Below are 24,474 nucleotides of genomic sequence, written 5' to 3'. Positions count from 1 at the left end.
CTGGCAGCTGTACCACGCAGCAAGCCATGTAATTTATAGATATCTGCCATATTATCCTCAGAAAAAAAAGAGAAAGACTGAAAATTAAGCTGGAGAAAGCTGGAGAGGAACTGCTCCTTATCTTACAAGTGATAAAGAGATAACACAAATCCTGCATCTTCAGTTGTTGAACACTTGAACAAACAATTATAGGAAAAAAAGCACTTCTACATTTAGCATGCCAGATAAATAACTGATTAGATGCTTACAGCTGCAGAATATTAAAGATGTCAGAATCAAAATCACAATCAGAAAGACTTTATTTATCCCCAAGGGGCAATTAATTGTAAACTTACCAATTTCACTTAGATCAGCTGGATGGAGATGTGGTCCTTACTGTTATTCAGACACTGCTAACAAAATGCTGTTTGACTATGTCAAGTAGCTACAGTTAGCTAAAATTAGGGTTTTTGTTCTGTCACAGTGTAACTTTAATACTCTAGCAACCTTCCTGCTGCTGTCTGCTCAGTTTTTACTTTGCACTGCCAACAGAGACAAAAAAAAACAAACGTCACACCTGCCCACTGTTTGCTCCTACTGGCTCAGCCTCTGTATTCTCCTGTGATGGTCTCATTGGTCTAACTCCATAAATATTGGTTAATATTATTCTGGATCATGCTGCTGTTAAGATGAACAGACAGCTTAAATGGTTTTTCTGTCCCTAGCCAGCTGTGCTAGCAGCTGGCTTCTGTTTTTATTGCTAATGTTGAATAAAAAATGTTGCCGTAATGGAACCCTTTTTGGTAAATGTAAGATCGAAGTGCCACAATGGAAAAGATCCGGGTTACCATGTGGTATCTATCTAACAAGTGTTTGTTTTGATCAAAATATTTTAACACATTTTCAAACTAACTATCAGAAAATATTCATTTACTTACTTAAAATGATTAACCACCCTCTTGGGTGCCTGAACCTTTTCCTACTTAATTAATAGTCTGTCACGGTGGCCCGTGGAAAAACACAAAACTCAAGCAGAAATCCCAAACTGCTTACAAACTGGTAGAAAATTCAGCAAGTTCAAACGATTTTAATTGTGCATACACCTCCAGCTTTCATAAACATACATCAATTTGAAACAAAACAGGATATTCTTGATTTCCAACGCAAAAATAGCACCATTTTGTCAAAGTTGCTGATGTTATGTAATTAGGGAGTCTCTCTAAAATGATAATTTATCAAAAAGAAAGACCACTGTCTTTTCCAAACCCTAATGAACTGGTTTGTAGTGCCTAACAAGTGGGTGAATGTGAAAGTAAACAATTAGTGTACAAAACCCCCCAAAACTGCAAAGCACAAAGGTCCAAACAGGACATAAGCCACAATCTTATGATCGATAAACCTGCAACTAATACCATTTCTTCTAAAATCTACAATCCTCTGGTCAATTTTGGGACCAGTGCCAAAACTGATAAGTGATACAGGTCTGGTAAATATGTTTTATTCTGTTAAAGGGTGCAAGTCAAGAACAATGTGTCAAAAATCCTTGTTTCTTTTCAACAGGCCTTGAAGATGAAGGGTTTGAGATGCTCGAACAACTGGCTTATTTATACTTGGCAAATAACAAGGTGAGTCATACAGCGGGAGTTTAGATATTTCTCTCGGCTGTGTTCTGCTTGACTGACAGTGTCAGCTAACAGAGGGAGGTTGTATAGTTGCTGCTCATATAGTGTGTACAAGCTTATGCTTGTGATCTCTTCCAGTATGGCTGTGCCATCTGTTTGGAGCTAAAATGTTACTGACCTTTCAGTCACAGGGAACAAGAGAAAAAGGATGGATGGATTTATTTCTGCCCTCACAACATAGGATCCGAAAAGAATAGAGGATTTTTAAATTCTCGCTAATCTTTAAAGACACTGATGCTACTTTAATCCATAAACCACATTATAAAGGAGAGCGCTTCAAATGAACATCTAATCTCAGTGATGCTTCTCTCATTTTTCAATTTCCTGTTATTGTGTACACTGTAGTGTTAGTTTTCAGCAGGGGATGACAAAAATGAGGAAAACATGGCTTTTATGCCACACATATTTGGGATGACAGCATGCCTGTGTCAAAACAAATAAGTATTCAATAAGTCCTTGTATCAAAAAATAGAATTACTGAGCCTTACAGAACAACCCATAGGACCAAACACTATGCCCATTAACATTTTCAGATATGCCATATCTCTATTTTTTAAGGTTTTATTAAAACCAATGAACTGGACTGAAAAGATTTGACATGATTCATGTAAAAATATTTTTTAAGCTACACAACATTGCTGTAGTTGTCCCAATATATATATACTGTATGGGTATAATTTTGCAGGGCTTGTCATTTCAAGTGCAATAGCTCCATAGAACAACATGACCGGGAAAGATGTTAAAAGCATAAAATAAATAGAAATGATCGTTTAATCTTCAAAGCATAGTAAAATATTTAGTGAGATCTGTGATCATTATCTTAAGTGTGTTTTATTGTTAGCACACTAATAATTGTTTCATATTAATTTGGGGTAGCCCCTCCATGAATTGCCACCTTATTGTTGTAAGGGGTTTGTGTGTGTCTCACTGATGATATTATCAGAGGCCTTTGTCACTGGTAGGGTTACCCAAGGCAAATAGGTTCTGTGTGAGGAGCGAGTAAAAGAGTGATTCAGATGACCGCTATTAAATGAAAAAACAAACAAATAAAGGAACCGAATTACCCTGCCTGGGATAGGGTTACCGAGTCCCCCTCGAGCCAGGCCTAGGGAGGGAGCTTGAGATAGAATATCTGGGCTTTAGCCTCCTAAAGAGGAGACATCCTCAATGACCAATGTTTTATTAATCATCTCATCTGCAAGGTGTTGCAGTTGCTAGCACAATTGCCTCAGAGCAAGAAGGTGCTCATTTGGACTCTACCATCTAGCTGGGGCCTTTTTGGGAAAATTTGTTTTTTTCTCCAACCATCTATTCCAGCTGGAATAGATGGTTGGTCTCATCAGAGATCTGCAGCTGTATGTTCTGAGCACTAATGTGAAGAGAAGAACTGAGCTGTCAATTCATCTTGACATCCTGGTGATGAGTTGGATCAAGTGGATGGGGAGGACACTGGATGGATATATATATATATATATATATATATATATATATGTATATATATATATGTATATATATGACATAACGTTTTGACCACTGACAGTATTTGGATATTTGGATCAGGCAGTGCTAGCAAGCTTTGTCAGTAAGACAGATGTATAATCTATGGGTGCATTGCACAGAGATGGGTTGATAAATAATATTCAAATAAAATACAAGGATCATTCTCACTAAAACTGGAGCACAATAGTCTTGGTCTGATAGTACAAATAACTTCACAGCAAACCATATCGCTTGATAATTTAATTAAAAATGCTCAACATCATATCCTGTCATGGTTTTTTGTGCTTGCAGCTCACCTTAGCACCAAAGGTCCTGCCCCCCTCTTTGGTCAGTGCTGATTTCGCTGCTAATCAGCTTACGAGGATCTTTCCATATACATTTGGTCATAAGCCAAAACTGAGGTAAGAGATGTGCATGTTTGTGTAAATTTACCCCAGATAACTTGAATTACTCAGTTAACACATGTCTCATGGTCGTGGTCCCCAGGTCTGTGTATCTCCATAACAACAAGCTGACTGATGCAGGTCTCCCTGAACATATGTTCAATGCTTCTGACAACCTGGAGATCCTAACCATGTCTAGCAACTTCTTGAGGGTTGTTCCCAAGAACCTGCCTCCGACTCTTTACCGTCTTCATCTGAAGGTTTAACATCGCATTATACTTGGACAGTAGTGGGTTTAAGATGTTTGTTTAATTCATAATTCATAAATGTACAGATGTAATCCTAAACTAAAGCTTTGTACATAAAAATGCAAAAACCTTACCTGAATTAAATTTGGCCTGTAGGTAGTCTCCTAGGGCATCACTGCAACATTTCAAGTGCTTTACATATCTATGGTATGCACACATACACTACTGGTCAAAAGTTTTAGTACACCCAAATTTTTTCAGTTATTTATTGTAGTTCAAGTTATTCAAGTCCAATTAATATCTTGAAATGGTACAAAGGTAAGTGGTGAAATGCCAGGGGTTATAAAAAAGGTAAGGTTACCTAAAACGGAAAATTAATGTACATTTCAGAACTGTACAAAAAAGCCTTTTTCAGGGAACACAAAATGGGTTAACAATTTAAAGCTGTTCTGCAGCAATGGAGGTTGACCAAGCCTAGTAATTCCTACAAATGTTCCAACTTTTCTTGATCACTTAGAACCCCAGTGTTGGAAAACACTGTGGTACCATACCCTTGTGAGCATCAGTTGAACAGTATTGTACTGCAGACAGTAGTGTGTGTGTGTTGCTACTAAAATGGTAATAAAAAAGGCAATTAACAATGGAAGACAGACGTGTAGGTCTTTCCTACAGAGAAATTGCAAAGAAAGTTAAGGTGTCAGTAAGTACAGTTTCCTTCACCATGAAAAGGCACTCAGAACCTGGGGCAAACTCTGACAGGAAGAGGTCTGGCAGACCCAGAGCCACACCTGAAGCAGACGTCAAGTTTCGGAGAGTTAACAGCTTGCGTGATAGGGGGCTCACAGTGCAACAGCTTCAAGCACAGCTTAATAGTGGTCATAGTAAGCAAGTCTCAGCTTCAGCTGTGAAGAGAAGACTTTGTGCTGTGGGTTTGACAGGACACGTTGCTGAAAGAAAGCCATTGCTAAGATCACAGAATAAGACAAAGAGACTTGCCTGGACCATGAAACGGCACCATTGGACTACTGAAGACTGGAAGACTTGTATAGAGTGTGAAGCTCCCCGACCCAAAATCTACCACTGCATTTTGCAGCGCCATGCAGTACCCACTGGTATGCGCCTAGTTGGTCAGGGGTTCATCCTGCAGCAAGATAATGACCCAAAACAAGTCCAAGCCATGCCTAACCTGAGGTAAAAAGAACAAGATGGTAAGCTTGAAAATATGAAGTGGCTGGCACAATCTCTGGTATTAAACCCCATCGAGCTGGTCTGGCATGAACTGGACAGAAGTGTGAAAGCAAAGCAGTCTACAAGTGCCACACATTTATGGGAACGTTGGCAACAGATATGGGAAGAACTTTCTGAAGAATATTTGATTTCTGTTGTAGAAAGAAGGCCACGGGTGTGTTCAGCTGTTATATCTGCCAAAGGTGGCTACTTTGAAGGGTCAAAAGTTTAGAATACATTTTTGTCTATAAATTGATTGCATAATTTTTTTTTAACTCCAATTTCTTATTTGTACTATTCTTTCATTTCAGAGTGCAATGAGACATTAAACTGCGTCATTTCCAATAAAAAACTGGTAATTGGGGTGTTATAAAACTTTTGACAGGTAGTATATATATTCATGTGTATTTTTGTGTGTACCTGGCTACAGACATTTTTTCCCATGTTTCAACCAGCGACCCTTTAACTTGAAGTAGCAGGAGTCAAATTCAGGCAAAAAGAGCAGGAGGTGAGCAAAAATCGTGTTGCGCATGTCTGTTTGCCAGTTTACAATGTTGCCTATACTACATCCCACACAATGTCACAGTACAATTCTGTGTTGACCGTCCCAGGGAGAGGATATCATAGTTTTTGATTAAGAACTTCTCCTTGGTCTCCAGCTTTCCATTCCAGACAATCCTTGACTATAAAATCAGGTCATTTTGAAAAAAGAACTTGATGTTTGCTCTCATCTTTAAGCAGATCCAGTCTCAGTACATCTGCAGTGCAAATAGACAGAACACTACTTTCAGAAGATTGCATAAAAAGCAACACTTGAAGTGGTGCAGGTAACCAAAAGGCTCTACCTATCAAGGGAGGTTGGCCAAATTTAACCCAGCTATGATTTCTTCTTTTTGTGGGTGCAGTTGCTGAACTTTGTGATTCCACCTTACATTAACAATGTTAATATTCTTTTGTTACAGAGAAACAAGCTGGAGAAAATCCCAGCAGGAGCTTTTGACAGCTTGCCCAATCTCAGAGAATTATATCTTCAGAACAACCTTCTCAGCAATGAGGGCATGGACAATGAGACTTTCAGGTGGACAAAAATCTTCACTCATGAAGTTTATCAATAAACAGATTTCAACATCTTGCCATTGCCAGCTGTGTAAATATCAAAACTATCCTTTCAAGGGCAAATTCTCTACAAAGACAACATCATATCCTTCCTTTTCTTTGCTTCTAGCCAACTCAGCAGCCTTGAGTGTTTGGATTTGTCAAATAACAACCTCAGCGTTGTCCCAAAGGGTCTCCCTCGCAGTCTTGTGCTGCTACACCTGGAGAAGAACGACATCCGCAGTATCCCTGGAGATGCTCTAACGTCAGCCCGAAATCTTGAATACCTGCTCCTCCACAATAACAAACTTCGTTCCCGTTCTATCCACCCAGCTGCCTTCCAGGTAAATATGGATGATATAAATGATCCAATTTAAATTGTAAGGACAAGTTGGAAGGAGTAATTTGTACAACAGCATGGCAATGAACATTATGCAACAGTGGATCACCCATTTGAAATCTTAAATTTGCTTTTCACTAGGGCTTGAAAAAGCTGCACACTCTTCACATGCACAACAATTTGCTGGAGCGTGTTCCCAGAGGCTTGCCTCGGCGAGCAAAGACCTTAATGCTGCTCCATAACTCTATTTCTGAAATTGGCCGCAACGACTTAACCTTGTTGTACACGCTGATAGAACTCAACCTCAGCTACAATAAGCTTACCAGCCCCAAGATGCAACGTGAGGCTTTTAGGAAGCTACGTCTGCTGGAAACCCTGGACCTGTCGGGGAACAGCCTTACCTCAATGCCCAGGGGCCTTCCTCGCAGTCTGCACGTGCTCGAAATCAAGAACAACCTGATCAACTCTATACCAGATGGTACGCTGACAAAGATGGAGAAGTTACAAAAGCTGATCCTGAGTGATAACCAGCTGAAACTGAACTCAGTCTACCAGGGAGCCTGGATGGAGCTCACTGCGCTCACAGTGAGTGGAAGTGACACAAGTGGGATTGTCACTGAAGAAAAAAAAAATGCTTGGCAATGATGTTTGTATACTGCATGAATCTGAATATTTAGGAACTTTATAAAGGTTTAGTACTAGGTTCCTCCCTGATCTTTCAGTAAATGACAGTTTGGTATGGTGCAGAAAAGGGCAAACATAGAATTTTTTTATACCAAGCAAAGTGGCTATTGGTTGGACATTAGGGATTTAGATGTTATAAAATTAAAAGTCAAGACTGGTCATAGTATGATGGTACAAACTGAATTATTGTTTACATTTACAGTAACATTATCAATGGGAACTTTCTATTTAAAACTATGTTGACAAAAATAGAAATATTTACTGGGATATAACCCCAGTCAAAAATCTATGCAATTGCTGCAGCTGGCAAAAACCATTCAATGATCCTAAATAGATTGTTGTATAACAATTTTTCCATCACAATTTATACAAGACAATATGCTTGCCGTAGTCTTCGCCAAAATCTAAGGCAGCACAATAACACTGCCAGCAATGGCAGAAACCTGCAATGCAAAATTTTAAAGTAATGATTCTGGGAATGAATCATTCATTCCAAGAATGATTCATTCCAGATAAGTAGGGCTAATGGTTTGATACAGACTAAATTTTCCAGGAGGTTTGTTATTAATTATGCATTATTTATTTTTAGACGCTGGACCTGTCTGGTAACCTAATGACACACATCCCCGCTGACCTACCCGAGTCTCTGGAATACATTTACCTGCAAAACAACCGCATCTCCAGTATTCATGGTTCAGCTTTTGAAGGCACTCCCAACATCAAAGGCATCTTCCTACGGTAAGGGACTCACAAGTAAAGTAAATATATTTAGTCTTTAGCTGTATATTTTCATGCCCTGCTTTATTTATTTCTTTAACCCCAAATAGACAACTTTAAACCTTTTTACCCAATTTAGCCAGTAAATACTTTAAGATCAACATGAATAACAACAGCTTCTGTGGATAAACAATTTTCTTTATGGATTAAAATATGCATTTACTTCCAGCTGCTCAAACCTGTAAATTAGAGATCAAAAAATAATAAAAAGTGAGTCATATTGATGTAATTAAACTTCAGCTCTAAACAATAAAAACTGAACAGAAGAAGCAGAAGCATCTAGAAGTACTAGATCTGCTTTATACTCAGTTTTACTAACAAGCCTCTTCCACACTCTTAAACCATTGAAATGGCCCCGTTATTGCTGATGTCACCTGTTCTCTGCACAGGGACCACCAGGATGAATTAAACTCTTAAACACTTGTTTGCAAAAGCTGTTTTATTGCATTACATGTTCAAGCATAGGCCTTCAAGCACAAATCTGTTTTCCAAATGCATTCATCTTCACTGGGGGTAGGATACTCGTGCAATAGAAGAACGACTTTAAAGTAGAAGATATTTAACCAGCTTAAAAAAAACCTGTTGTCTTACTACAAGAGACTCATAGACCTGCCACAGCTGCAGATGAACTTAAAACACCTGCATGTCGGGAATATACTTTCTTCTCACATGTCCATCACTCTTACTCTCGTCTGAATTATTTCATCAAGTTCATTCTGCCACAAACTGGAGATTTAATTCATCATTACTTAAAGATGAAGATTTTATTAAATATTTTAAAAACGAGTGGGCTTCATATTTACACAATAATGGCCTGCCTGGAACATCAGCATCTGCTTTCTTGGAGTCGGGGATGAAAAGAGAAAACAAACATATTCATGAATTAGAGAAAAACATTAAATCCTTAGAAGAAGCCTGTGTGTCCTCGCTGGAACAGGAAATGTTGAGCAAAATACGTAAAGCAAAACTAGAATTAAATCAAATTTGGTTAAAAAAAAAAAGAATATTTCTACTACAAAGACTTCCACTGCAAAAATTTTAACAAGAAACAAAAAATTCCCTGTATTCCCAGTTAAAGACTTAACTGGGAATACAGTTTATGATCCTGAAAGAATAAACAACGCATTCAGGGACTTTAAAAAAACTTTATATTCACCAGAGGTAAACCCATCGGAAGATGAAATTGATCAGTTTCTTGATAGCATAACCATTCCAAAATTATCAGCCAGTCAAGCCTGAAACCAGGCAAAGACACTGTATTTCCCATCAGTTTTCATCCAATATCCCTTTTTAATATTGACCTTAAAATAATCTACAAAGCCCTCTGAAAAAGATTAGAGAAGATAGCACCCCTCATAACACTTCCTGACCAAACTTGTTTAATAACAGGGAGGCATTCATTAATAAATACGTGTAGCTTACTTAATTTAATAGACTGTTCTTGCAGTAAAAACAAACTACAACATTGTCTCTAGATACAGAAAAAGCATTTATAGAGTTAAGTGGAACTTTTTATTTGCAACTTTGGTTTTTGAAACTGTTGAGTTCATCCAAACTCAAAGTATTTGTTTTCCTCTATTTAATAAGCTTTTGAAGGTTTAGATTAATAATGATGCCGCGTCTCTTCCTTCATTCAGCAAACCGAACGAACAAAAGAGCACCAAATCCAGGCAGTAAACACTTTTATTATTTGTCATAAAAACAGAATGTTAACATGATTGGTTAAAAAGTTGGGGCAAGGCCGCGGTTTTAGACTTGGCTCTACATAGGTCCAAGAGGAGGACTACATCTGCCTAACTTTCACAACTACTTCTTAGCCAACACGCTACAATACATCTCAAGATTGTTAAAACATAGCCTCCAAATGAGCCGCGGCTAGACATAGAATAGGCACTATGTAATAATGTAGAGATTTCGGGCCTAATATTCATTAGCTCAAATGACTTGTATGCTTTAAAAGCATAAATATTAAGATTAAGCATTAATATAATATGAATATATATATTAATATATAATCTTAACCTATCTGGAACAACTCTGACATCTTACAAAAAAATTATATGCTAGACTTCAAAGATTGCAGGTAAAGGAATTGAGTTCTTGGAATATATATTTCAATGAATAAATTTAATTTCATTTGACATATTAGTATTACAATATGGGATTAACAAGAGTAGATTTTTAGACCAACAAATTATAGTCTATATTAATAAAGGAATTTTCGCCTAATTAAATCAATTACAATTCTTATCTAAAATATACAAAACACTGTTGAAAACAGATGAGTCATTATCCCTTCCTATTGTGAAATGGGAGGCGGATCTATCAGCCAGCTTTGACCACAACTTCTGGTATCAGACATGTTTAAAAACCTCTAAAATGATTCAGTTCAGAGGTTTTGGTGCCGGATATGTGAAGACTTATCAAAGTGTATAAAATGTAACATTCCAGCCTCCTCTTTAGTTTGCTTTTTGGGCAGCCTAGATGATGTTACTATGGAGATGAACACCTCGGCACCTTATCCATCACTAAGAAGACTGTCCTTATGAACTCGACAAATGAAAATAATCTTAGAGACCTTAAAACCAATATAGAGACCATTTGTCGGATCATATCAGTCTTGAGACGGCCTCTGCCGCTGCATCAGGCCAATCTCTCTGAGCTCCTTTGATTGGCTCCATCATCTAGTGGAAGTTGGGTTGGTGCATGCATTGGGGCCCGTCCCTGGCCCAGGAGGATTTGGTGCATTGGTGGAACTGGAGGCCCTTTTAGCTGGCAGGGAGGTTTTTACCATGTTTTGCAGGTGCTCTATACTTTTGAGGAGACCACTCTGCAGGAGGTGGGGATCTACCAGAGGTGGAGGATGGGCTCAACCTGGGTGTCTATTGTTTTATGTAGTCTGGGAGTTGACTGAATGTTGGGTTGGGGTTGGGTGTAGTCTTTCCTCTGCAGTGGGGTTGGGTGGGCCAGTGATTGGTGCTAGTTTCAGTCATTATGCAAATGTACTGTTTATAAGATTGGGGAAGCCACTTGGATGAGTGATGAAACATTTCTCCCACTGAAAACGTTACGTCCAGATGAACAGAATAAACTTTTGGAGATTTACTTACCTGGATGATTGAGCATGCATCAAGACCTGTGTATGACTGTTTGTCTATGTGTCAAGTCAGGTCTTAGACTCTCCCTCTCTCTTAGAACATGCCAGGCCTGGGGGACCAGGTGTGGGGCCTATTTCGCGACGCCACAATCCATGCCAGTGGCTGGTGCCCCCACCTGCCGCCATTGGTGGTCTTCGGTGTCCGGGGTTTGAATGTTTAGGTGTGTGCTGTTTTGCCGCCAGAGGCTCCCTGCCTCTGTCGGGCACCTGGCAGGTTCCTTTCTCTCTTCATCCCTCTTCTTCCCCTTTATTTTTCTCTCCTTCTCCTTCTGTTACATTTCTTTATTTTCTTTCTTTTTTTGTTTCTGTCCCCCAGTCTTGTCTGTTATGGTTGTAATAATCCAAAAAAAAGAAAAAAAAAGTTCTAGTAAAATATGACGACCAGGTGGACCATTATAGTGAATATCGTAATGCTACATCTGTGAAAGTAAATTTGCTGGGCATTTTTTGGCCTTCAGACAACAATTCCGACGTTAAACTGCTGGACAGGACAAGGGAAAAAAAAGCCTTTAATATGCACAGCCAACTTATAGTAAAAGACAAAACAAAACAGAACTATAAAAAATAAAGAAAATGAAAGAATGAGATGAAGAACATGAAGAAAAACATGAAAAAATAAAATTACTAAACAGCAGCAGTGAGAAAACTGAACATCGTGTCAAACATTGTTTGTGCAAAAATTCCAGTCAGTTGAAAGTGTCAATCACATTCATCGATAACCAGTTCATATCTTAAATACTGCTGTGTCGACAGCACACTCACACAGCGTCTGATTGGTTTGGGGAATTGCAGGTTGCTTGCAGGTTAACGTGTCTGCACTTGTGTAGAATGTGGTTACAGATTGATCCAGTCGAGTGGCACTTCACTCTAACAGCCTACATACATCTGCCCATTTTCTAGGACAGGGGTGTCAAACTCTTTTTAGTTCATGTGCCACACGCAGCCCACTTTGACCTCAAGTCGGCTGAACCAGTAAAAATATTTTATAATAATGGAGATATAAAACATGGAGTAATTGATGACAGGCTGCAGTTTTTAGATTTTGCAGTGGTATGGATTAGACTTTCTGGCAGGTTTGACACTCCTGTCCTAGAAAATATTACCACAGACCGATGTTTCTTTACATGGCTGTCATTTGTCTTACTGTGCAACTTGTTTGCAACCTCCTGCTGCAAAGAGACAGGTTCTGCTGTCTGCCAAGCCTCTTTAACATCTTATCACCAAGAGCCAACATTTCTCAAGTTTTGATATAATATGAATCATTTACTGACTAATATTTCTATGCAGGCTAGAGAGGACAGCAGAGTATAATCATCTGTTTGCGCACATCTCTCATTTTTATGTCAATGAAAATAAAGATAACAATAGATAAAGTCCAAAAATGGAAACATTTGATAATATTATGAGCTGTGCTTAACAGCTAAATGAAACGGAGTTCTTGGCAAGACAAAAAGCAGCTGTAACAATCCACAATACATGAAAAGCTTTGATCCTTGTGTGGCTACAACATGAATGTGATGTCTTTGTCTTGAGTTTTTTAAAATCCTCTTTGACCAAAATATTATCTGGGCTTTATTGAGCCATTTTGCAAAAAACAAACAAACAAACAAACAAACAAACAAAAAAACCCTAACCCAAAATGCAATATATCAACACTATTTTGCACTTATTTTTTTCTGCACAGTAATTGTTTGTTTTTTCCCCCCTATTAAATAACCTTTCTAAAAAAATGTACACTGATCCTAGAACAAAAATATCTTCATCATCATTAAATTTTTTTCAGAAAAACTATTATTAAGTTTGAAATAAAAGCCTGAATTATCAAGTGTCAAATTAATTACCAGCTGTTCTTTAGAGGAACATCATACAAAAGGTGTGTAGTGTGTACATCTGACACTGATTTCATACCAGATGTTCAGTTTCAGACGCAGCATTATTGTTCATAATTACTGCATAGGCAGTTTCCTAAAGAACATGCAAGGAAATTACAATAGATTGGATCACCTCATATACACCCCGTATGACATATTTTAATTTATTCTACTGTTTAAAGACAGTGCAGTCAAAACACCCTCCATATCTGGATCTGGTATTTCTGAATTTTCTCTGAAACTCTGAACTTTTATAGTTTCTTCAACATTAGTCATAAAAACATCAAATGAAAGGAAAGTGTTATTAGAGTCACCAGCCTTAAAAACCAGCACTTAAAAGCTCCTGAGATTAGAGGCTACATTAATGCTTTACAGAGGTCATGCTACAGACACATCTCAACCAGAAATGAGCAGACTATGTGAAATCAGTTCTTCATGATCCAAGATGGCGCCGAGTATGGCAGCCTTGTCGCGAGCTCCCCCAAGCAACAGCTTTTTTCTGTGTTTAATTTGACTTATCCTTCATTTTTTCGCGAGTAGCACATGTCTCCTTGTGTACGACCGACAAACCTTACTGGACATAAAAGACGGTCTTTCTTATAACTTTCCGGAGTTCAAGTTTTGCAACACGGACGCTCCGTTTGCAGACCCCCCATTCATCTCACCTGAGACGCCTTTGTTCTCTGGCCCTGGAGGCCGCAAACGCCGACGCAGAGGGAGAAGATCTGGCGTTCTGGTTCGACTGAGACGGCGCACTAACAGACCACCGTTACCCAGTTTATTACTGACTAATGTGCAGTCTCTGGAGAACAAGCTGTGCGAGCTTCGGGCACGGATCTCATTCCAGCGAGAGATGCGGGACTGCTGCATGATCTGCCTCACAGAAACCTGGCTATCGGACAAGGTACCGGACTCCGCAATACAACTACCGGGGTTCTCCATGCATCGCGCGGACAGGTCACAGGATCTTACTGGGAAAAGCAGAGGCGGTGGTGTGTGTTTCATGATCAACAACAGCTGGTGTGATTATGCGAACGTGCACCCGGTCAAATCCTTCTGCTCACCGGACCTGGAGTACCTGATGATTAAGTGCCGGCCATTCTGGCTACCGAGGGAATTTACAGCAGTGATTATTACGGCTATTTACATTCCCCCACAAGCCGACACTGACCGAGCACTCAGGGAACTGTACAGCGCGATCAGCAGCGAGGAAACCGCACACCCAGAGTCAGCGTTTATCACAGCCGGAGACTTTAATAAGGGAAACCTGAAGAAAGTCTCACCCAAACTCCACCAACACATCCATTTTAACACTCGTGGAGATCGGCTACTCGACCACTGCTACACCTCTTTCCGGGATGCGTACAAAGCCCTCCCCCGCGCCCCATTCGGCCAATCAGATCACCGCTCCATCCTGCTCCTGCCCGCCTACAGGCAGAAGCTGAAACAGGAAGCTCCAACCCGGAGGGCGGTGCACTGTTGGACGGACCAATCGGAGTCTGCGCTGCGGGACTGTTTTGATCACGCGGACTGGGAAATGTTTCACGTGGCTGCTAGGGACATTGACGAGTACACAGACTCAGTCTGCGGATTTATCAGGAAATGCGTGGAAGATGTTGTCCCATCCAGAACAGTTAAATCCTTCCCAAATCAAAAACCCTGGATTAACGGAGATGTTCGCGCGGCACTGGCGGCACGGAGCACGGCCTTTGCCTCCGCGAACACATCGGACTACAAACACGCACATTACCAACTCCGGAAGACGATCAAAGCAGCCAAACGTGAGTACAGGGACAGGGTGGAGCAACAGTTTGACAACCCTCGGAGTATGTGGCAGGGACTAAACACGATCACAGACTTTAGAGGGAAAACCAGCACACCGCAGACCACGGCCTCTCTGTGTGAGGATCTAAATGTATTCTACGCTAGATTCGACACAGCGAACACCATGAGACCGGACAGTGTGCGCACCGCGGATGACGTCAGTGCGCACACTGTGTCTGAGGAGGATGTGCGGAAGTGCTTCAGGAAGGTGAACGCACGCAAAGCTACTGGTCCGGACGGGATTCCCGGCCGCATCCTCAAGTCATGCGCAGCTCAGCTGGCTGGAGTGTTCACACACATCTTCAACCTTTCCCTCTCTCTGTCTGTAGTCCCAGCCTGCTTCAAAATGGCCACCATCGTCCCTGTACCCAAATCCTCCACCATCTCCTCATTGAACGACTGGCGACCTGTAGCCCTGACCCCCATCGTAAGCAAATGCTTCGAGAAGCTGGTCAGGGACTTCATCTGCTCTGCACTACCCGACTCACTGGACCCTCTACAGTTCGCATACCGCCACAACAGGTCCACTGATGATGCCATAGCCCTGACACTACATACTGCCCTGTCACACCTGGAGAAGAGAGACACGTATGTGAGAATGCTGTTTGTAGATTACAGCTCAGCATTCAATACCATCGTTCCCTCGAAGCTGGACAGGAAACTGCAGGATCTAGGACTGAGCTCCCTCTGCAGCTGGATCCTTAGCTTCCTGTCTGACAGACGCCAAGTGGTCAGACTGGGCAGCATCACCTCATCCCCCATCACACTGAACACTGGTGCTCCACAGGGGTGTGTACTGAGCCCTCTCCTATACTCACTCTACACCTACGACTGCACGGCCACTAACAACTCCAACATCATTGTGAAGTTTGCGGACGACACTACAGTGGTGGGTCTTATCACCAACAGTGATGAGACGGCTTACAGGGAGGAGGTCAGCGCCCTGACCCACTGGTGTCAAGACAACCATCTCACCCTCAACGTCGCAAAGACAAAGGAGTTGATAGTGGACTTCCGGAGGTGCAGAGAAGTACACACCCCCATCACCATCAACGGCGCTGCTGTGGAGAGAGTGAGCAGCTTCCGGTTCCTTGGTGTACATCTGGCTGAGGATCTTACGTGGTCAGTACACACAAACAAAACAGTGAAGAAGGCGCAGCAGCGCCTCTTCTTTCTCAGGAGACTGAAAAGATTCGGCATGAGCCCCCGCATCCTCAGGACCTTCTATCACTGTGCCATTGAGAGCATCCTCACTGGATGCATCACCACCTGGTATGGCAACAGCACCGCCTACAACTGCAAAGCTCTCCAGCGAGTAGTGCGGTGCTCTGAACGGATAATTGGAGGTGAGCTTCCCTCCCTCCAAGACATCTACAGGAAGCGGTGCCTGAGGAAAGCGGGGAGGATCATCAAGGACTCCAGTCACCCCAGCCATAAACTGTTCAGACTGCTTCCATCAGGAAGGAGGTTCTGCAGCATCCGGTCCCGTACCAGCAGACTGAGAGACAGCTTCTTCCACCAGGCCATCAGACTGCTGAACACGTCATAGACACCTCAGCTTCACTACTGGAACTTCAACATTATGCACTCCATACTGTACAGTAATGCCTCTGTTTTGCACATGTTTCACTCTGTATATTTTATTTTATATATTTTATTTATTGTTTACTCTATTTAATTTGTAAAATATGTGCACACACACACACACACACACACACACACACACACACGTAGAAAAATATTTAGTATACACATCCAGAAATGCATACAGTGTTGCCACAGTTACTTTGAAAAAGTAATATATTACGGACTACTGATTACTCCTTCCAAAAGTAACTTAGTTACTTTACTGATTACTTTATTTTTAAAGTAACTAAGTTAGATTACTAGTTACTTTATTAGTTACTTTCAGAAGCTGCCAATAACACTCCCCACTGCCTCAACATAAAAACATCAACCGATTTTGCCAATACTCACTTTATTGGAAGTGTATTTTAACAGTAATGTCAACAATATATCTCCTGACATTTGAAGTTGAACTTAACTTTTTTCCTGACAGAAATACTTGTTTGTATGAAAATAAAGACAGTTTTGTTACTTCACTTAACATAAATACTTTTTATAAAAAAAACAAACAAACAAACAAAGAGTCTTTCTTGACTTCCCTTAAGATACTTTTTATACCATCCACATGTAAGCACTATTGTCCGCTTTTGTAACTTTGGACTAATCTTATGAAAAAAAAAAAAAAAAAAAAAAAAAGAGACTGCAGGTCCAACTTAAATTGCCTTACTTCCTTGCAGGTAATTGTTTTAAGTTAATCAACTTGAAAACTTTAATAAGTTTATTAAGTGACTTTGATAAACTTAACTATTTACAAGTAATTGAATTATTTAAATTGGATTCCCCATTCTCTGTTTTTTCAGTATATGTTGTCATCGCATGTTATGGGGGAAACAGTAGAGTGGAGCGAGTAAACCAGTGGTTGTACCTCATTAACAGAAGCTTCTCAAACCTTTTGTCAGAAAGTCGATTTCTTTTAGGCGTGAGCACCAAACCTCCCAGACTAAAAAGTCGCTCCACAGGAGCACTTGATGGGGTTGGAGTGTTATACTTAAAAAAAATTGTCTTTATGCTTGAAAATTTATGCAGAATCTGAAGGTCGTAGCCTGACATCAGGTAGTCCATGACTTCTTTTTCTGCAGAATAGGTCTCCTCCTCTGGCTCTGCCTCAAAAGTGAAAAAGTCCATCTCACCTTGGCTGCTAGATGTAGTAGCACTGGGCACACTGGCAGGGTTTTTTTGCCAGAGGAGCAGTGGTGCAACACTCTGCTGTCAGAAGCTGTTTTACTCGCTCCCTCCTTCCTGCATCTCTCAGCCATCGGAGTTTGAATTTTGGACAACTGGCAGCTGCAAGAAGGGCATCTTTGTCATCCAGCACACCGGCGAAACGAGTCTGAATAGCCTAAAAAACATAATTGATATTTTTATGCCTACAATTTATTATGTTATTGAATTATTTGCAAACCATGCCTAATATGAGATCAGTATTATGGATTTATTTTGTTTTAGGTTACTTGTAAACATTTTAATTGTTTTAATCTTATTTTTCAATGATAATTAATATTCTGTTCCATGTTTGTGAATTGTATGAAGCAAAAAATCTGACTAATTTCAAGATAGAGCGTACCTGTACAATGGCATCTGGAAGGCCTGCAGTCATCCTGGAGAGGTCATCTTTCACAGCCTGGGTCTTCTGCATCAGAACTTCAAGTGTTGGTAGTAAAGTTCCATATGGACAGTCGCCTTGTAAAATGTCCAGTGCTGCAGTCAGAGGTTTCATGGCCATGCAGTACTCATGCAGGAACTGGTATTCTTGATCTTTGAAGCACTTCAGTCCTAGCTTTGTGCACAGAGTATTCAGCTCACCCATGGGGATTTCTGCAATTCTCTTTACAGCATCAAAAAAGGAATTCCACCTTGTGGATGTTGGTATTAGGAGCTTTCTTTTGCTGATTTCTTCCACTGTTTCTGATGCAAGTGTAGATCTACTCGATTTGGTCCAAAGAGCTGTGCATTTTGCTGTGCTGCTCCTATACACAGCCCTGCTCTCTGCATTGGTTGTTAAATGTTTCTCCACATCACGTGTGCAAATTATGTTGATGGTGTGCGAAGCACACCTGCGGTGCGGGGGAAGAGACAGCTGACCATCACTTTCATTCTCAGCCGAGAGGATTTCTGACAGATCAGAAAAAGTGACATCATCGTCTTTGGGGCTGGACTCTTCCTCCTCCGTCTCATCATCGGACTCCGTGACAGGATGATAAACTTGAAACGCCTTAACAAAGTTGGATCCATTATCAGTAACTGTTGCAACTACTTTGTTGAGTAATCCATAAGAGGAGTGGATGTTTTCGATTTCTGTACCAATGACATCATACGTGTGTCTACCACGAATTCGCCTACATGCTAATGCAACCTTGTGACGCTCTAATGTGGTTCTACTGATCCAGTGGAGCATTACTCCCATATAGCTTCTGTTGTTAGCAGTCCAAATATCCGCGGTAGTTGAAACAAAGTCAATCTCATTCAGTGTGGCCTTCAAATTTCTCTCCATTTCTGTAAACTCCTTCTCCAAGTAAGAAGTAAAAGTCGTTCGGTGAGGCAGCTCGGCATTAACAGAAGTAGGGATCTTTTTTATTATGGCACGAAACGAGGGCGAGTCAACAGTGTTTATAGGTAGCATTTCTTCTACAATATACTGCGCGACCAACTTCTTCAATTCTTCATCACTTACTGGTTTTGCACCAAAGTCCAACTTTTGTTGTTTGGGGGGTGTAGGACCTTCTGCGGAAGTCACGGCTCTCTGCTTCGGACCACTTGGTGGGACTCTCTCTGTGAGTTTGACTGTGCTGTGCTGCGACTCCAAATGTTTCTTTAAGTTTGACGTAGTGTTTTTGAAGGTAGATAACACTTTTTCGCCAACACAGAGTGTACAACGAACCTTAATATTTAAATCTTTAGTTAACAGAAACTCAAAATAGTGACCATATTTCCAGCTAAAGAACGAACATCTCTCTCCCTCCATTGTTGTTTACACTTTTTTACGTCGCTGGCTGCTTGTGAGCGGGAAACGTGACCTGTCGCTTATGTGACGTTTCACGACACGTATGCGTTTGTCATCCGCTGAGACGAAAAGAAGAAACCAAATCTTTTTGCTTAAAAAAATAGTAACGCACAGTGGTTTGGACAAGTAACTTTAATCTGACTACTGTTATGGAAATAGTAACGCGTTAGATTAGTCGTTACTGAAAAAGTGGTCATATTCGGAGTAACGCGTTACTAAGTAACGCGTTACTAAGCAACGCGTTACCGGCATCACTGAATGCATATACTATTATATATTGTACATATATTTATTAGTTTCAGATGTAGCCATTCTTGTATTTTGCTTGTTTACATTATTGTATTTTGCACAACTCTGTTGCTTGTGAAGCTCGCACACAAGAATTTCACTCGCATGTGCTGTACCAATGTACCTGCACATGTGATGTGACAATAAAAGTGATTTGATTTGATTTGATTTGATGGTTGAGTCGCTGAAAAGACCAGAGGAAATCTGGACTTTTGATCTGAAGAGTCCAAATGTGAGATTTTTGGCTCCAGCTGCAGTGTGTTTATGAGACAGAGAGAACCGATAGTATCAACATGTGTTTGCAACACAAAGTATGAAGGCAGGAGCTTTGCTCATGACAATGACCACAACATCCTGCGGTGACACGGCGTCCCATCTGGTTTTTTAATGGAACAATGAGAAAAACAACACAGCAAGGCTCTGAGAGGGCTGTTTGACCAAGAGACAGAGCAATAAAGCTGCGTCTGATCACAACCTAAAATCAATGATACGGTTGGAGAGCAGAGTGAAAGAAGAGTAACAAAAAAGTGCTCAGCATATGTGCGAAAAGTGGGAATTTACTTTGAAGAATCTACAATTTAGAACACTCTTTTGCTTCCTGCATAGAAACAAAAGTCTTGTTCATAGCTTTCATTGTTTTATAATGTAAAACACAGGTACTTTCAGCTGCTCCCCTAATCACAAGGGGAAAAAATAGTAAAAAAAAAAACAAACTTTCACAGGTTTTTTTTTTTTTTTTTTTGGTCGATATCTAAATTTTGATCCAACACTTTAAAGCTAATTTGCATTGTTAGATTTTTCCCTTTTCATCATTTAAAAAAATATGTATGCTAACTGAATAGGTTTTACTTCACAAAAATAAACCATTTTCAGAAACAATGTTGTTCTCTAGTCTGTTACTAATCAGTAAAATTTGCTATGTGTTGAAAATTCTGACTCAGTTTCATTTTGCAGAGTACTGCAGCGGGGTATCTAATCTCCCCATCTCCGCTAACTTGTGTGCATTCAGCAAATTTTTCCTCTTTGGTTTATTCCACAGAGTGCAGGCTAATACCCATGAGCCCTGCAGCTGAAACAGCGGTCAGTCAAGAAGAAAGAGGTTCCCGACATGCTCTTTCATGGCTTTTGTTCGATTTCATTTCAAATATAACCTCAAGCTGGCTGCTTTACAGCCAGTGTTTACAAGTCCTGAACCCTTCCAGGCTCATCGTGTTTTTAGTGTCAGCTGCTGGCACATTTGACTTTTTTGTGTCTTTAAAAGAATTTTTTTTATTTCCACCCAAATCCCTTTGCAGCTGGGAGTCTTTCGCGCGAGTCGATTTAAAGATGCTGGAATGCTTGTGTCTGTTGTTGAAGTGGAAGGGCGACCTTTGTGTATATTTATTAGTGAATTAACTTTTAAACTTTATGAACAACATATGCAAATATTTTCAGTGATCAATGCAATAAATTCCATATGCATTAGACATGGTTTTAGATAAAAGTCAGTGGACACCTGTGAGCTTGACGGTGTTAAAATAAGAGATTGGGTAGCATACGTAGCATACAGTCTTCTGCTCAATGCTCAGCTGTACAGATTTTTATAGATGTGACTGTTGATCATTGTTTTGTTTTTTTTGCTTTGAGCCTTTAAAATTTGTAATTAAAAGACTACTTCAATTAACTATCTGGTTTTGTTTTTGTTCTTCTTGTTTTTTTAATTTAAGGTTTAACCCCCTGTCTGTGGACGCCGTAGATGAGAGTTCCTTCAAATACCTGTCCAACTTGCAGGTGCTGGACACTGGTGCAGGAAACCCTGACCTCCCCATTCAAAAAGAGGAGATCGAAGAGGAGCAAGACTAGACCTGGGTTGATCGAACTATAATTGGACTGCATTGCATCAAAGACAGAAAGAGTTTTTAAATGGGGAATGTACCTGTGAATATTGTTTCCCAGGTTCATTTTTGTATCGTGGCAGCGTCACATATTTCTGGTGCAGGAAACCGGATGGGGTTACTGATGTTTCCATTTTTTTGGGCTGGTTATTAATGCATATCTTTATATCTGACCTTTAATTATTTTTTTCTTTGATCATTTTATTGTTTCTGTGCATTACCCTCAAAGATTTATTGGCAAAATCTAATGTGAACCTTCCCATGTAAATGTTTCTGAATCGATACAAAGAATGTAAGCAGAGTGAAAAATTCTGCTCCCACTGTGTGTGTCTTTCTCTGCTTTCTCAGCCTCTTTTCCTTCAAAGTCGCCTGCCTTGGCTCATTGCATTAAAAAAAAAAAAAAGAGTGATTTTACTTACAATATTGTGAAAACATTTAAAACAAAAGTGCCAATATAAGTATACGATTTCCAATGAAACCAACAAAGCCACAGAAACTGTTGAATCAAACTTGGCTACAAGTATTCTCAAAAAAGGCTGCAATTTAATGTTATTATTCTGAACGTAGAGCTTAGTTTTTACATAAGTAATTGAAGTTTTAGGAATAACACAGAAGATCTAAAACATTTAAAAAATCTCAAGCGTTTATTTTTAAAATGGTAGAGAAAGAATGAATAGCAACAAAAGTAACAATGGGAAAGCTTTAAAGCTGCATTTCATCACCATAATATCAAATATATTTATTCATCAGCGTTTGAGTCGTTCACTGGATTTGCATTTTGTAATTGCTTCCTTTTGTTTCTGTGAGAGTTTACCAATCTGGGAGAGAACACAAAAGCCCCCTGTGGAGTTTTCTGGTAAACAATCAAAAGTTTACATTCCATTTTACAACCGAAAATGTGTTGAATGTGTTGCATTTTATTTTGCTTCCTCATAAAACATTTGCAAAATCAGTTTTCTGCAAGAAAGCTTCCTCCTCTGAATCATCTGGACACGATATAGCCACCTGTTAGAAACTCCAAAGTGAACCACTAAATGTTAATGGACAAGAGGCTTACAGGAAACGCTACGTCAGAATTACTTAATAGGAAAAAACAGTAACACTCTATGGACTTCTGGTTTCATAGCAGGGACTTGTGAGATAATCTAGAATGAATAATCACTATCAGTCCCTTTACAGCAATATGCTATAAAGGGACTGATAGTGTTTTATATTTCAGTCATGACCACTACAGTTAAAGAAGATGCCATTTCCATCTGCGGTAATTTATAAGAAGCAGCTGAGCCCTGGCACATAATTCAAAAGCCTTCAGTGACATCCAGTGTTGGTCAAGTTACTTGAAAAAAGTAATCAGTAACTAATTACTGATTACTTCCCCCAAAAAGTAATCCTGTCATTTTACTGATTACTTATTTTCAAAAGTAATTAATTACTTAGTTACTTAGTTACTTTTTAAAAACACGATTTACAACCTGAATAGGTGATAAAGCGATAGATCTGTCAGCCCAATTCTACTTTTTCTGCATAATCCATCATACAAAATGTAATCAAATGGAAAAGTCTTTTTTTTTTACTTGTTTTATTAGTTTTAAGCTTTTAACTTTATACATCAAGCAAAAATTAAATTGTATGCACCATTCTCTGACTTGAAGAAATTAGTTTAACATTTAAACCTATTTTCTGCACATTCCAGCACATGAAATAAAATATTTTTTGTTTTTACACTCAGTCTTTCAAATAGATGCAAGTAAAACACAGCAGAAAATAAATAAAGTCAAAGACTCAGCGGTCCTGTTGCTCTATTTTCACCTGTATAGCAGGAGTGGCATCGGCGGAGGTGTGCTCTGGTGCAGGTGTGCCGCAGCGGTCAGTTGAAGAATCCGCGAGTTTCTCTGTGAATTTCCCATTACGTTGTTGCGCACTCAGAGCTTGTTTAGGGGGGGGGGGGGGGGTTTCGGTAGTTTCGCTGTAAAGAGAAGTTTTCTTCCCATGCACAACAGACACTAATGTTTTTGTCACTTTTTATGGAATCAAACTCAAAGTAAGGTCAGTACTTCCACGCTTTAAACGCTGCACGCTCATACTCTCTCCTGCACTGGATATATGATCCATTGTTGATCTGCACACAGCTGTTGTCACGAACGTCGCACTCGCTTACGTCACTGTCATGAGACATTCTTGCAAAAAAAATCACGGTTTTAGTAACGCAGTAACGCAGCGTTCCTACGACAAAGTAACGGTAATCTAATTACCGTTTTTGCAATAGTAATCCCTTACTTTACTCGTTACTTGAAAAAAGTAATCAGATTACAGTGACACGTTACAAGTAACGCGTTACTGCCCATCTCTGGTGACATCGATCATACACAACTTGAAAAGAGTAGGTGGAGTGGACGAGGGTTGCAAAGCAACTTGCAGATGTGCAGAACTGTAGGCAGGCTTAAAAAATGGGAGATTTTTATTATTGTTGTTATTGTTATTATTAGTCCAAAAACACCAGACATAAATATTTACTGTTTTTTATGATTTAATTATACTCTGGTTTTTCTAGTGTATCTTTTAGAAATGGGGTGCTATAAAGGAGGTGAAAGACAGAAGTTCTGTCAGAGTCCAATAAGTCCTTAAAAGACAAATTAGTACCCATTAGCAATGACTCTATTAGTAGACTAGTAAGTCTTTCCTGTAAGAAAAAAAAAAGACATAAAACTGATATTTTATCTGCAAAAAATATTTTATTGTTTTACGTGTTAAGGTTTATTCACTCCTTCATATTAAGGACTATCTTAAGAGCGTCCTTTAGATGAATTACAGCCAAATTTTAGTATAATGTCAGAAACATAAAGTGAACAGGAGACTGGTAATTGATTCTGTCCACTCAGAACATATTTGCTGCCATCAATTATCAATATACGTCACTT

General features: G+C 39.8%; 1 protein-coding gene and 1 long non-coding RNA gene across 2 annotated transcripts in view; both read left to right on the top strand.

The window, feature by feature from the left end:
* The window catches only part of podn (podocan), a 31,067-nt gene extending 9,093 nt beyond the window's left edge, over window positions 1–21,974 (top strand). The window contains exons 4-11 of the mRNA XM_040040500.1: window positions 1,540–1,604; window positions 3,453–3,562; window positions 3,648–3,804; window positions 5,982–6,097; window positions 6,245–6,458; window positions 6,596–7,039; window positions 7,728–7,876; window positions 21,389–21,974. Of these exons, the coding sequence (XP_039896434.1) occupies window positions 1,540–1,604; window positions 3,453–3,562; window positions 3,648–3,804; window positions 5,982–6,097; window positions 6,245–6,458; window positions 6,596–7,039; window positions 7,728–7,876; window positions 21,389–21,524 (1,391 nt within the window). The 3' untranslated portion in view covers window positions 21,525–21,974. The remainder of the gene's footprint in view (window positions 1–1,539; window positions 1,605–3,452; window positions 3,563–3,647; window positions 3,805–5,981; window positions 6,098–6,244; window positions 6,459–6,595; window positions 7,040–7,727; window positions 7,877–21,388) is intronic.
* LOC120738932 lies at window positions 7,884–12,687 on the top strand. Its single transcript, XR_005697081.1, has 2 exons — window positions 7,884–8,977; window positions 9,669–12,687. It is a non-coding gene; the product is annotated as an uncharacterized LOC120738932 (long non-coding RNA).
* Window positions 21,975–24,474: the final 2,500 nt, after the last annotated feature.

This window comes from Simochromis diagramma, unplaced genomic scaffold (assembly GCF_900408965.1).
Source record: "Simochromis diagramma unplaced genomic scaffold, fSimDia1.1 OVJJ01000026.1, whole genome shotgun sequence".
In the NCBI taxonomy this organism is placed as follows: Eukaryota; Metazoa; Chordata; class Actinopteri; order Cichliformes; family Cichlidae; genus Simochromis; species Simochromis diagramma.
Note: the sequence above shows the minus strand (reverse complement) of the source record. Positions and strands in the feature narration are given on the sequence as shown.